Source organism: Ursus americanus, chromosome 6 (genome assembly GCF_024610735.1).
Source record: "Ursus americanus isolate L20-20 chromosome 6, mUrsAme1.1.p, whole genome shotgun sequence".
NCBI lineage: Eukaryota > Metazoa > Chordata > Mammalia > Carnivora > Ursidae > Ursus > Ursus americanus.
In genome coordinates, this window is record NC_142132.1 from 10617617 (window position 1) to 10632613 (window position 14997).

The 14997-nt window shown below is 42.4% G+C and overlaps 1 protein-coding gene across 1 annotated transcript in view; it reads right to left on the reverse strand.

The window, feature by feature from the left end:
- Window positions 1–740: 740 nt before the first annotated feature.
- The window catches only part of WDR11 (WD repeat domain 11), a 59320-nt gene continuing 45063 nt past the window's right edge, over window positions 741–14997 (reverse strand). The window contains exons 20-29 of the mRNA XM_087862659.1: window positions 10363–10471; window positions 9204–9266; window positions 7916–7981; window positions 6949–7126; window positions 6025–6120; window positions 5336–5501; window positions 4727–4824; window positions 4124–4269; window positions 3124–3204; window positions 741–1681 (exon numbers count right to left, since the gene is read on the reverse strand). Of these exons, the coding sequence (XP_087718785.1) occupies window positions 1525–1681; window positions 3124–3204; window positions 4124–4269; window positions 4727–4824; window positions 5336–5501; window positions 6025–6120; window positions 6949–7126; window positions 7916–7981; window positions 9204–9266; window positions 10363–10471 (1160 nt within the window). The 3' untranslated portion in view covers window positions 741–1524. The remainder of the gene's footprint in view (window positions 1682–3123; window positions 3205–4123; window positions 4270–4726; window positions 4825–5335; window positions 5502–6024; window positions 6121–6948; window positions 7127–7915; window positions 7982–9203; window positions 9267–10362; window positions 10472–14997) is intronic.

Here is a 14997-nt window from a genome sequence, read left to right on the forward strand (position 1 = left end):
CCATCAGTCAGCAGTGCCTCATTACTTAGTTGTTGGCCTCCAATCCAAAGCATATCAAATTTTCAAAATGCCCCACTCCGGAGTAAGATTTCTTTTTTCCTCTCTGCTTACTAGGCCAGCACTCTTGTCCTTTAGGTAGCTTATGGTTCAAGAAACAAAATACATGTGGGCAATCATTTAACCATAAGCAGCGTAGAGAGGGCTGTGTTTGCCCACGGCCTTTAGGAATTCCAACGTAACCTGCCCAGGCACAGAAAGGACAAGTAAAGTGAGCCAGTTACAGGACTAATGCATCCTGGATTTCTTCTAGAACTCTGGCCAAAGTGTCAGCCTGGGAACAGGCATACCTGCGATAAGCCCATCCTCTCCATGGACCACAGCTCCTTATTGGAGGGGATCGTTGATACCTAAGGGTAGAGGCTATGACTCCATCTAAAAATCATAGCTCCTGGTGGGTGTGAGGAGATGTGCTGCCCTGGACATGCAGGAGGGGAGACAGCAATGCCACTTCCTCACCTCACCTCACCTCCGAGAGCCCTGCTCCCTCAGGAACTCTGAGGCTCATCTGCGTAGGGTGGGGGTGTTGGTCCAATCCTGGGCCGCACGCCTGGAATTCCTACACTCCAATTTCTCTGGACTCAGCAAGCACCCTGGATTTTGAAGGGTAAGCAGCTGGGATGACTCCTGAGAAGCCAACACAGCCCCTGGCCTCCAGCACAGCAGCTCGGGGAACACAAATGCCTGGCTGGAATTTCCTTTTTATTGATCATTTTGGTAAGTTACAGACAGCAATAATTTATAATAGTCACATCTCATATACTTCAGTTGTCAGACAAACACAAAGACAGAAAATTAAAGCACAGCGAGTTCAAGGAGGAGGTTATTATAATACATCAGAGGAGTTAAAATTCAAAATACCCAAGACCCCACATACTAGACAAGACATATAGCTTAAAATTTCCCTATGAGCCTGAAATTACAAAATTTAGCAACTGCCTAAAACAAAGAATCACAAGTTCTATGTTCTCAAGGTAAGAAATAAGGAATGCTTTGGTAAATCATCTTCACTGTTGAAATATCTCTGCTCTGTCTCTTGAATGATTGTATATAAACACAAGCACAGCACATATTTGAGAATAAGTCTCACAAACTTCTCTATTAGATTTTTCAAATATCTTTCCGTTTAGTCAATGAGAAAAACGATTCAGTCACTTGAAGTTTTAAAAAAATTAAAAGTATTTCCAGGGACTCTTCAAGCTGTCTCCAAAAGTATAAAATGGTATACCCTTTCAAAATCTGAAGCATTTGCCGTTTTTTCTGAGATAAACACAGGACGTGGAACTTGCTCTTAACTACGGAAACGCTCACTTGCCGCTGTGCACATGCAGCCTTAGAAAAGCGGTGAGCAGCTCACAGGGACCCTGGGACGTCGGCGTCCTCAGCAGTCTGGACCGTGACCGCACGCACTGCCAGACCAGCCCCCGTCCCGCTTGCGAGACCAGGCTCCCGGCACGTACTGACCCGTCACTCTTCGGTCTGTTCTTGCCTGGGGGATTCCAGCTCATTCAGTAAATCTCTGCCAGCTGCTCCAGCTTTTGAAGCAAAAAGAACTGCTCCCTGTTTAAAACCGAGGTTCTTCAAACTTCGGGCATAATCTGCATATATAGCAGAGATGAGTTTCTGTAAGCCACAGTTAAGGAAAAGAAGGGCAGAAAGAGATGTGATTACATCCACCATGCTCCCAAAGGCAGTGGGGCTACTCAGAGGGCCAAGGGGGCCCACGGGAGGGCAGCAGGGGACGAGAACAACACCGAGCATGGACACCTTTCCTGGGGGTGGGTGATTCCTGGTTGGAGGAGGCGAGGTCTCAATCTGCGATGTCACCCACTATACTTTCCAAGAGCTGAGTGTAAAGCATCTCCTTCTAGAAGACCGAGCTAACATCCTCCTAGACTATTTCAAAGCCTAACACGACTAAGGACTACAAAAAGAAAGACTCAAGTGCATACCCTCTGGCATCTGAAAGGCTGAGCGGTGGTGGTTTGGGGCAGATACAGCTTAGTGAGAGGTTCTGATTACAAAGCCTGCCTGGAGGTGTTGGGTTTCAGACAGCCCTGTTTCCTTGTGCTCTCACATTCCAAACGGCCCCTTCCAACTAGAGGCAACTTCACCAGTGCCTGGATATAGGACACTGAGTAAGTTCAAGTCCAGTTTCATTTTCTGTAACAAACAAAACATATATATACACACACAGAAGACCAAGTATCTGACATGTAGAAATGAGGCCACAATGTAGTAAGTCCAAGAGAAGATGTGATGAGAACAAGCGGGACTCAGCAAACACGAGCAACTGGGAGCTGTCTCCTCAAGCCCAATCCTTTCAAAGAAAACCCTGTGACTCAAGTGGTGTTGGCAGTGGGCCACTGTGACCGGCCTGCATGACGTGTATCTTTGAAGTGCCATGTCTGGTTCCAATTAGACTGCACTCTGGATAACAATGTCTTTTTTATTTATTCCAGAATGTATATTCCAGATAAATATATACATTTTATTCTATGGAGTGCATTCTTTTAAATAGTACTATTTTATTTTTATTTTTTTATTTTTTTATTTTTTTAAAAGATTTTATTTATTTATTCGACAGAGATAGAGACAACCAGTGAGAGAGGGAACACAAGCAGGGAGAGTGGGAGAGGAAGAAGCAGGCTCATAGCAGTGAAGCCTGATGTGGGGCTCGATCCCACAATGCCGGGATCACGCCCTGAGCCGAAGGCAGACGCTTAACCGCTGTGCCACCCAGGCGCCCCTAAATAGTACTATTTTAAAGTAGCAGGCTCCTACATACCTGTCCTAAATTATTTCCTTTAAGTTCAAACACCTTCACAAAACTTGGAGTCCCGTCCCTTCACAGCCCCTCCGCGTCCCCATCATCTTAGAGCCGATGCCAGCGACGCACCCATCTTCTTCCTGATCCTCTCTCATTTCTCCCTCTTTTCTGACTTCGGCCAATCTGAGTATGGATGGTCCCTGATATAATACAGCTCTTGCCCAGGCAGTACGACTAAGAGGAACCCACTCGTGCCGTCTGCCTCCTCCTTGGCATAATCATCCCAGCAAAGGATATCTGTGTCCTCGGTGACTCCGACGGCGCCGTACTTGAGACAGGCTTCCACAAACAAGGCAGCTCTATCGAAGTGTCTCATGCTGCTCAAGAGAACAAAGTGAGTTGGGCTTTGTGATTTACGGCACGCGGGGCAGACCCACCCGAGGGGTTATTTCCGTATAAAGACTTGTACCCATTCTCCCTGGAAACCTGAGTGCCAGTAAGTTACACTAGACTTTTCCAAGCCCCGGCTCATAGAGGAAAGCAAGGGACAATACTCATGTCCCTAACCCCAGGCTCCTTCTTTTTTTTTTTTTTTTTTAAGATTTTATTTATTTGTTTGAAAGAGAGTGAGCGAGCAGGGGGAGAAACAGAGGAGAAGGGACAAGCAGACTCCATCCTGATGTGGGGCTCGATCTCACCACACTGAGACCATGGCCTGAGCAGAAATCACAAGTTGGATGCTTAATCCGACTGAGCTGCCCCGGCACCCCAGCCCCAGGCTCTTCCTAATTAATATTTACAAAAAGTGTGACACAGTTGAAATACACACAAATCTACAGAGATAGGACAAGTATCCATGTACCCACTGTCCAGATTTAACAAGGAGTCTTTTGCCATATTTGCCTCAACCTTAGTTTTTAAATAAATAAAATTTCTCCTAAGTGATAGTGTTATTTTCGAAGGGGACATCTCACACTGGCAACGCTCTCTGTCATCCTTCCTACTGCTCTCTGGCCTTCATCTTAGTTGTTCTAGTCAAAGCTGAATTCTCTGAAGACTTCTTTTATGTTCTTTTTAAATAGCTACTTGTTAGGTTTGTAAGTATACTGGTAGGAAAATAAAGCTCCTAGACCAAATGAAGATGACTAAACATGGACTATGGACTGTTCCTTTCCCCGTAGAATTTTTTTTTTTTTTTTATAAACCTAAAAGGTAAGCTTCTCCTTTCACTCCACACAGTGAGTGTTCCATCCATTCAGCAGAGTCTCCAGAGAGCACGAAGCGCTCTGGGTGTACCTGTGAAGTGTCTCAGCCACACTGAAAAAGCAGCCCAGAGAGAGGAGGACCAGGAGGGCCTTTGACTTCTGGTTGACTTGTGGAGAGCAAAGGTGGTCAACCCACCGCTTTAAAACATCGGCGCACTCTTCAGAACTTAAACGGACCTGAGAAAGACGCCCACGTTAAAAACAAAGACATCCTGCACTATACAAGGAAAACTATGACATAATCAACATGGGATTTGTTCCTGTGAAACCAATGCTAGGCTTGGCTTTGCTAGCGCACGCCTGACCTTGCAGCTTACCATGAAGAGCAGTGGTGACAACCCAAGCCTGCAGAGCTCCGGACCTGGCAACACCTCGGGGCTGGAGTCTGGGCTCACACCCCAGCACCCCAGCAGGGCAAGGGGCCAGCTGCTTTCCTTTAATTGCTACCAAAGCAATCCATTGCTCCATAAGAAGAAATGTAATTTACACTCATCAAGAACCAGAGCCTTAGACGTGCAAGAAAATATTTGCATAGCAGCTGTGCAGCCAAAAAACTGCTTCTAAATCATGAGTCCGCAGTTCAAGACTGAACTCTCTACCTCAAACGCTCAAGGCACCTCACGCAACCACCTACTTTTGCGAGCCACGCCGCCCGATTCCACTCGCCGTATGTCTGCAGGTAGCGGCAGGCGTCTGCGGCTTTGTCTATCAGGCAGAGCAGCTGCACCCCCTCTGGAAGACAAAACGACAGCCCCGCAGGTGACACCATGGCCCCTCTCTGCCAAATCACCACGAAGGAAAACCACTGTGTGACTGCATCTGCTTTTGTGCCTTTTATACGCACCGCAGACACTCGTGACTGAAATTGTCACACAAAACACAAGAGAGTTTTACAATGTTGCCCCTCAAGTCAGGAGGGCAGCAGCACCGCTCCAGTCCCGACGGCAAACCGGGAACGTGCGGGCTCGCGGCGCTCTCACTGCGTCAGCCTGCCCGGCCCAGCTTCATCCCACTCGCGCCTGCTGTCTTGGTGACTGGGACGACTGCCCCTTTCACACATGACGTGGGTTCTGCTTCAGATGATTAAATGATGCGGTCACCATGCAAGTAGCTAGCCACAATCCTCCTATTTCTCTCCGGCATATAGAGAAAAGAAAAGAACTATCTAAATAATCAAAAGCCTTGCTGGGAACGGGCCTGATTTTCCAGAGGACCGGCAAGGACAGCCCAAGGCGCGCCTTACCTGCCAGCTTGCCGTTGGCGATCATGTTAGTTGCGACCAGCTTAATGGTGCTCTGGGAGGGGCCTGAGGAGGTGACAGTGGTGACCAAACAGGCTTTCAGGGAGTCACAATAATAATGCTGGTTATCTGCACTTGTTTCCAATAGCAACTGCACAGCTCTGTCTGTCTAATGAGAGAAAGAGTTCTTCTAATTATGAGGCCGTTTTCTTCCAACAAATCTTACTGCACTCATAATCTGAAACACTGAAGTTATAGCTTAGAGAATTCAGAACTTGCTTGTCAATGCTTTGTTTACACATACAGAAAGTGAACAGTGTGCTCCTGCGTCTTTGGAACACAAGTAAAACCAAAGTCTGGTTTACACAGACGCTCCAGAAAACTGCTTCCTCTAGCTCTGCATCAGTCAATCCAGAGACACCAAACCAAACCAGTCAGCTCTCATCTGATCTTATGTAGCCAGAATTCCAAGCTAGTCAACCACGGATTTTTGCTTTCTCACAAGGTTTGTTAGTGTTATTTTGAAATAAAGCCTACATTTACATGTACACTTTCAGGGAAGCACTATGATCTACCAATCCACCTGTGTGCGTGTGCACGTGTGCGGGCGCGTGTGATCTACACGAGGCTCTGAAAATCCTAATCCACCGGCAACTCCACGAAACACGAAGAGTTGTTAAAAACTAACGTACTTGACCCAAGAGAAGTAGCTGGTCTGTACATTTCCTTGTATGATCGTAAGTTGACCGTTTTACTTCCTGGAGATTAACCCTTTCCAGCTGAAATTTCTAGAGTAGAAAAAAAAAAAAGAGAAAATTGAGTCTGGATTCTAAGACTTGAGTTAAATTTTACTATATTTAATAAAATCCTTTTATAAATATTATTTTGACTTCTGAGGTTATTAAATAATCAACTTCATAGAAATCCAACAATGTAATAAGAATTTGATTAGAAAAATGGTGAAACGATTCTCATTTGTGTGCGAGTTTGCCCGTTTACAGAAGCCGGCCCTTAGAGTACTGAGGTGAAAACACTCTAAAAGTACCTTTTTATACACAGAATAAATTCAAATCAAGTGAGAGAATTATTTGTTATTTATAGAAAATAAAATGAGAGAATAAAAATGAATCTTCTAAGTTAACAATTTTAAGACAAAGAAAAAAATACAGACTTAATAGTAAAATTCTAATGTGTATTAAAAAACTTGATAAGCATTTATGAGCTTTTCAAGTCCTGAGTTAGGCCTTTTTTATGCAGACGTGCCAATCGACTCATTTCTATTATGTGGACCTTCACTTAGCTGGAAAGTTTTCTAACTAAAGGTTTTTTTGTTTTTTGGTTTTTTTTAAATTTATTCATTTGACAGAGAGAGAGCGCAAGCAGGGGGAGCAGCAGGCAGAGGGAGAAGGAGAAGCAGGCTCCCCAATGAGCAGAGAGCCTGACGTGGGGCTCAATCCCAGGACTATGGGATCATGACCTGAGCCAAAGGCAGATGCTTAACCGACTGAGCCACCCAGGTGCCCCTAGCTGGAAAGTTTTCTAAAGTTAAGATACTTACAAAGACATAAGTCATCAAGATGGGAGCTTTAAAGAGTTTAATACATGAAATATAATACCTGAAAATAGGCATTTTCACAGAGTATATCATAACATATATCCAGCGGGTTGTTCACTTTGCCCCGAGGCACGGTTTCTTTAGAGCCTGGGGTGCCCACTGGCTTTTCCTGGGACAAGCTGTGCAGGTAGTGGGCAGCAACGGTCCAGAAGTGCAGCTCTGACTCATCGCCGTAAAGCCTGGGAAGGGTGACACCAAAGTTCCACTGAGCGCACACAGCAGATGTGGCATGGACGGGGGCTCCCCACAGAAGCCTCAAGGACCAGGAGCACAGTGCTGTCGTATGAAAGACCATCTGGGACACTGGCCTATGCCTGGCAGGGTGACAGAGGAAGCAGCCCGTTCTCCAGCCCTGTTACTAGGTCTCAGACAACCCAGGCGCCTGAGGGCACAGCCCCTTCACACCCAGACCCCCTCTGTGCTGTGTTGACCGCAACACGATGGTCCCGAGGCCTGGGCAATGATTCACCCGCCTTGTCATCAGCACACACACCTTCCAATCTGGACCACAGCTTCACATTAAGGAAGAAGTTCCTCCAGGAAAACTGGCTAAATAAGGTCTGGAAACAACTCCAATTTATTCTCTGGGGAATGTATGGAAAAGTCTTTTTTGTAAGTGACAACTCTACCATTTGGTGAGGAAGTACAGATTATTGCTTCTAAATATAACTTATTGGTATAATTAAAGACATACCCTTTGTAGATGATATTTTAAGACACAAATTTTAAAAAGTTGTCTGTAGGAGGCAGCCTTTTCAGTAGAGAAGGCCTGGATCTCACATTAAAAATGTAATTTTTTCCCCAATTTGTATTACTACTTTCAAAATAACTGTAAAGCAAATCTAAAGGGTGAACTGGTATGTTGTTCTAAAATCTAAAAGAATTTCTTTGGTTTTAACTAAAAACCCTTAAGAAGAGAACTGAGTTCATCTGAAATTCTGTCTCTTACATAGAACACTGAGTGTTACCTTGACACAAGCAGACATCGCTGCAGGAGAGTGAATTCTGGATCAAGCAAGAGTTTCTTGATGTCACTGCAAACAGGAATCCAGACAAAGGCAAGGCAAAAATTTTTAATCAAACAAGAAAGGAGATAAACCAATATACTCTTGAAAGGGGAAATCCACTCAAAATTGTTAATCTACTTAAAGTTTTGCTATTCTTGATATGTTGTGTTCTTTTTGAACTAGTTAGTATGCTTAGAACTGACAAAGGAAGTCACTTTGCTGTGACCCTGAAATGACAAACGCTTTCAAAAGGCTTACAGTGTGTCTAGGCCTAGAGAACTGGTACCGGTCAGCCACCACAGGGGGGTGAGGCTCTGACTCTGGCTTCCATTCTTGCAACAGTTCAACTCATGGTTATGAAAACATGAATAGCTGCCTAACTACAGGAACAAGAATGTCACTGCTGGTAAAATAATTTTGCTACTCATCAGAAACAGTATACACTTTAGAGGAGACAGATTCAGAAACTATTCCAAAAAATAAAATATTTAAGGAAGAAAGGCATGTTTTTATAAATTGATATTCCTGAAATAGCCACATACAGAATATTCATAAATCAGGGGAGGAAAGATGCTCTTTAAATCTTACCCACTTAAACACAAATGTTAACTTTTGGATACAGAAAACAATAATTATTTTGAATCTGGCATCAATAAAACATGGTAAATTTATTAAATATTGTGATTACATGTGACAGATTCTACGATTGCAAAAATGTATTCTGTTTTACCAAGAACTCGTGGACCCCTACTTTTCTGTTTCCTTTGCAATATTATTCCCAATATGAACTTTTAAATGCTCTTGGCTCTAGGAAACACATTAATTTCTTAGAATTGTGCACACACAGCACCTGACACAGAGAACTTATTTTAGAAAAGGCAGCTGCCCAGAAGAACCGTGCTGTGCACGGCCTCTACCTTGAGGCTTCGTGGGGGCGTCTGTGGTAGAGGCAGGCTGAGCCACAGGGATGCTCGCACCACAGCTTTCGCTCCTGCCCTGACGCGGGACCACAGCCATCTAACACTGAGGAACGGTGGTGAAGGCAGATGCTGTCACCGTAACTATTAAATAACTACGTTTTCTACAACGCAAAGATTCTTAAAGGAAACGAGCCTCTGTGAATAGAATGGTCTCTCCTTGGGCTACTCACATTTTCTAAAACACAACTTACTTTAACTTCAAAAGCCTAAATGTTCTATTTTCTTTCTCATAGTCGTATCCTCTACTAAAACATAGCTGGGGTGCTTACTTCGACAATGAATTCAGCTGCTCTTGAAGGAGATTCTTTATTTCTTCATTTTCTGGATAATCACTGTACAAAAAGATTTTGAATAAGCTCATTCTCTCTTCACTAACAACCACGCATTTCTTCACCAGAAAAAAGTTGTGCCAATATAGAAATAACGTCTTTGCAGTCCCTGGGTTAAAAAGCTGGTTACAGACTAAACGGCAGCTACTCAAGAACCCACAACCACCTTTCATGTCTGCTTTTATCTTATTTAGTTAAAACAATGAAATGAGTAAAGAACGTCTCTCTGGCTTTCGAGAAACCAGAAAATTTATCAGTGGGTTCTCCAAACGATCATGCTTAGATTCATGTTAATAAGAAACCTAGCAATGACTAAAGGGGTTTGTCCTTTCTGCTCTGCAAAATGGACATTCATTTCTCCCAGTAGATACTTCTTGGAAAACAGATACCTCATCACATTATTTTTTGTATTCCCCTAACCCATGCCTTTCTGTGCACTCCACATGGCGTAAGTTCAGTAACACTTGTGGGTTTAACTAATAACCACTAATAATAGTTACTGCGAATATATTTTTGTAATGAGGCAGGCAGTGAGATTCATAAAACAGAAAATATCTCTGCAGTAAACTCATTACTGCCACTTTTTTAAAACAGATTTTATTTATTTAAGAGAGAGAAAGAGAGAGCAAGCGAGCACGGAAGGAGGAGCGGAGGAAGAGGGACAAGCGGACTCCGTAGAGCCCGATGCGGGGCTCCATCCCAGGACCCTGAGATCATGATCTGAGCTGAAATCAAGAGCTGGTCCCTTAACTGACTAAGCCACCCAGGCGCCCCTCTTACTGCTTTTAAAAGGAATTTGAAGCCTGGCCTCGAATTCCTCTGGGCCTAAGTGGCCCTCTTCACACTCATTGTGCCATACCTGTGTTCACACTACAGACGCCAAGAGCAGCTCACGCACCCCAGCTCCCCACGCCCGCCTGCTCCCGACGCCCAGACAGACAGATGAAGGATTCTTTCAGCGCGTCTGCTGTCTCTGCCTCAGCCTGTTCCTACGGTTCCAATCCTTTTAAATCCTAGAGTACAGGCGCCTGCTGGTTACATGGGTGCCCTTCAACCCCAACCAAATTAAGGAAGGAAAATAAAAATGGCAAAAACTTACACCTGAGAAATGTCCAAAGAATACTGTCCGTTCCACGGCTGGTGTAATAAGAAAGCTTTCAAGGCAAGGGAGGCCCTTGGAACAAGGAGATAGGGGCACCACACAGGCTCTAGACAAAAATAAAAAAAATTAAGTAAGTTCTTTCTTTTAATAAAATAGAATTTTATAGTTTTACTGTGAAGCGTCAGCTATAGCAGTTTACAGGGAAGTCAACAGGAACAAAGCATTAATCTGGTGACAACTGAGAGAGTATATTCAGTGTCATCACTGCTTAAAGACAAACAGGCTAAGAGTGGAGAGATTCTCTTCAAACTGATTAATAGCTCTTTCTTCCCCTTTAAAATTTAAGTGTCCTGTATGGTATAAAAACACTGATCCTACGTTAATAAAAGGTTCAATGCAATGACTCAACAGATATTAATAAAGCTCATTATTTTAAAATACTAAAAATATTTACCTGCATCATCTTATACCATTTGTTTATACCATTTGTTATCTTTGCTTTTCGGAGACTATTCAACTAACACAGCCCATCAACCTGAGCTTGTCACTAGAGGGATCAGGTCACCTCCCATCAGAGGCATCCTCAGGTCTCACTCACAAGGGCAGCTCTTATCTCCCTAGACTGTGGGCTCCAGCCTCCCCTACATGCAGCAGTGGGCTTACGCAGGACATAGTAAACAAGATTTGCTTCTTTTTCAACATGTTCTAATGCAAGGAAGCAGAAGACCCAAAGGTCCCAGTGCCCAGGCAGCTGTGCTGTTGCCACCTTACATAGCCCCACCCCGTCAGACACTCGACCTGATCAGAGTTCTTTAGGACTAATTAATTTTACCTAATTAAACTTAATTAATTTTAACTAACTTAAATTTAAAAATTAATACTTGATTCAGTCATTGGATAACTTTTAAGTCTACTCAGGAATACATAACCACTTTTTCAGTTATCAATTTTATAAAATCTAAACACGGCTTAAATATTTCTGCTGAAAATGTGTCCCCTAAATTGATCCATGTTCTTTTTTTTTTTAAAGATTTATTTGACACAGAGAGAGAGAGAGAGAGCAAGGAGGGGGAGAAGCAGGCAGAGGGTGAGGGAGAAGCAGGCTCCCTGCTAAGCAGGGAGCCCAATGTGGGGCTCGATTCCAGGACCCTGGGATCAGGACCTGAGCCAAAGGCAGCCTGCCTAATGACTGAGCCACCCAGGTGCCCCATGATCCGTGTTCTAATGTTAAATACACCCTGGATTTTGAAAACCAAGCATTCAAAACTGTGAAATATCTCATTAGTAATTTTTAATACTGACTATATGTTGAAATGATAAAACCCTGGATATACTGGGTTAAATAAAATTTTTATTAAGATTAATTTCATCTATTTACTTTTTTATAGTTCATACCAGAAAATGTAAACATATATGGCTCACATTACATTTCTGTTAGACGGTACGGCTTTAGAAAACATCCTTCCATGTAGTTAGATAAGTATTAAATCATAGATAAAATATCTTATGTGGACTTTTCAATTTCAGAGTCAGAAAATGGTCAGAAATATTTCTAATACTATTTTTTTTTGCACCCAAGAGTTTTAATATTGATTCATTAAAATCAATGCAGTCCATATTCAGAGGTCCATATTCAGAGGTCCTCCTTTACTCCCTATCCTGAGAGCTATATTCTGCCTGCACTGGCTTCTCATGTCTCCTGAGTCTCCCTTAATCTTGAACAGTCCTCTCCCCTTTTTGTGTTTGGTCTTACACAATGTTTTCATTTTTGAAAAGTCCTGGTCTGTTCAATGTCCTAGGAAATGATCTCTATGGAGCATCAGACTCAGGCTAAACATTCTGGGCAACACCACGCCACAGGAGATGTTGCGTACTTCCCACTGCATCCGACCAGAGCAAGCATGTTAGTGGGCCTCCCGGTGACACTAAATCTGATCATCTAGTTAAGGTGAACTCCTGGGCTCTCTTGTAGTCAGGGCACCTTTTTCCTCTTTAGAATTATGGTGAGATACCGTGAGACCGAATTTCCTATTCCCTAACACCCTTCCACCCAGTGATCTGACACTCACTAATGATCCTGGCTTGATCCTAATTATTCCATTAGGAATTGGAATTGATGATTTTCTATCACTCTGTCTACATTTATCAACTGGCATTCTTCTGTAAATATGAGCTTTCCCTTCCTGCCCAGGCCCCTTCCTCTTTCTCTGTGAATACTACTATGGAATAATGGATTTAAAAAAAAAAAGTCCAACACTGTTATCAATACAACTGTTATTCTTTGCAATGCTCAGACTGCCTCCAATTTGGCAGTGGAAGCCTCTAACTGCTAGTTCCTGTATGTTTGTGATGAGGCCTCACTGGTTTTTCGATTCCTTCCTTAGTTTCTGGCACCACAAAATGTTCCAGACTCATCTTGCAGCTTTCTTGCCTCTGTCCTGGAATAAACTGTCCAAGGAGCCCTGGTTCTTTTTAGTCAAGAAACAGAATTTACAAACCAAATCTGGGTGCTAAGAGTGCTGCTCACTGCCATTGAAATGTCATTGCTTCTATGCCTGAAATCAGTACACAGAGCCAGGAAATACGGAAATAACATTTAAAGTCATGAATTTATACTGGTATCTCCCAATTCAGATCCACCCTGGGAGGGTTCTTCCTCCTCACCCCCCACTCCACATCTGTATCTCCCTCTTCCCTCAGTAGGAACCCGGTTCCCCTAAATTGCAATTCATTTACTAGTTTGTTCCAGCCAATAATATGCACAAAACTGTTTCAGAATGACTAGTGCCAACTACTCAACCTGAAGTCCTCACAGCTCTTTGTCCTCAGGATATGAACCACTAAGGGGCACAGGGAGAGCTCTGCATTTCCGTTATGTGAACTATTCTTACCAATTTGTTATACGGTTAGGTTCAATGGTCTCTTTAATTTCAGGGTTTGCTTTTTCTTTCATCCTTCTTGTTTTCATTATACAGTTGACCTTTGAACAACATGGGTTTGAACTGTGCAGATCCACTTATAGATGATTTTTTTTCAATAAATACAGCACTGTACTATAAATGTATTTTCTCTTACAATTTGAAATTATTATGATTTTATGAAAATCTCTTATGATTTTAATAACTTTCTTTTCTTTACCTTACTTTATAAGAATACAGCATGTAATGCATATAATATACAAACTATGTGTTGACTTATTTATGTCATCGGTAAGGCTTCCAGCAACAGTAGGAAGTAGGCCATTAGGAAAGTTTCTGGTCGTGAAGTTATACTCGGATTTTCAAGTGTGTAAGGGGCAAAGGCTCTAACCCCATGTTGTTCAAGTCTGTATTTTTTGAATATGTACAACATTTAAATGACTCAAAAGCTGAAACTATATTAGTATAGTCATTGAGGTTTCACCCCATCCCCATTCTTTCAATCTTTCTGTCTACCTTCTATCAATAATCATTTTTTTTAGTTCTTGGATTATTCTGGGTTTTTGTTTTGTTTTATAAAATAAGTGAACACACATGTAGGCTATACACTTTTACACTTGCATTTTTCACGTGTACCTACCCTATCACTGCACATCAGTTCACAGATAGTCCTCATTCTACTTTAGTGCTGCAGACTATTCCATTGTGCAGATGTTTCCAAATTTATTCTTTCCCCAATTCTGCTATGGTCACATATAAGGATGGCCAAGTTAAGACAAATTCTTAGTAGTGGAATTGCTGATTATAAAGGTAAATATACAGGCAGCTTTGTTAAGTACTGCCAAATCCCTTCCTATAGGAACTACTCCATGCGCACTGCATGAGAATACTTGTTTCCTCAGACTTGCAAGAGCATGTTTTCAAGCTCTTGAATTTTTGTTAATCTGATAGTTGAGAAGCACTTTATTAGTGTAGTTTTAATTTGTATTTTTCTTATTATGAATAAAGTTGAGCATCTTTTCATATAATTAAGGGCCACTTGTATATATTTTCTTCTTCTCTGTGGACAGTCTATTAAAGACTTGCAAATACCTCCTCCCAGGTTATCATTTATATTTTGCTTTGCTTATAGTTTCTGCTGCTATGAAAGGTTTTTTTTTGAATTTTCTAATCAAATTTATCTTTTACATCCAGATTATAAAGGGAAGAATGTACCTGGTAAGAATGAGACTCACTTACATACCTAGAGAACCATTAAAACCAGCACTAGAAAGGATAAAGGTGGGTTTACTTAGCATGCTCTCTCTACTCATCCTTACTAGATGACAACCACGGAACTCTCCAGCTCTCAAGCTGGGCCCTGTCATTTTCAGACAGTAGTGGCTGCTAGCATTAGGTTACAGAATGTTTGGAAATAAGTCAATGTTAGGGGACAAAAGCTTAATAGTACAAATTAAGCTTGGAAACAGAGAAAGTTTCCATGCTATGTGTAGTTTCTTAATCAATGGACAGTGAAAAGACACAAGAGAATGTTCTTAGAAAGCAGCACTCCAGAGTTTTCATGTAACGTGAGCAAGACAACAATGACCAAGCCAGAATACACTGAGGGAAAAGTCTAATTTTTAAAAACAAATGTGTTATTTCTCCAAAACAAAGCACTGCTGATCGCATCCCAATGAGCATGAATAAACTGGAAGTGAACTCTATTCCCTCC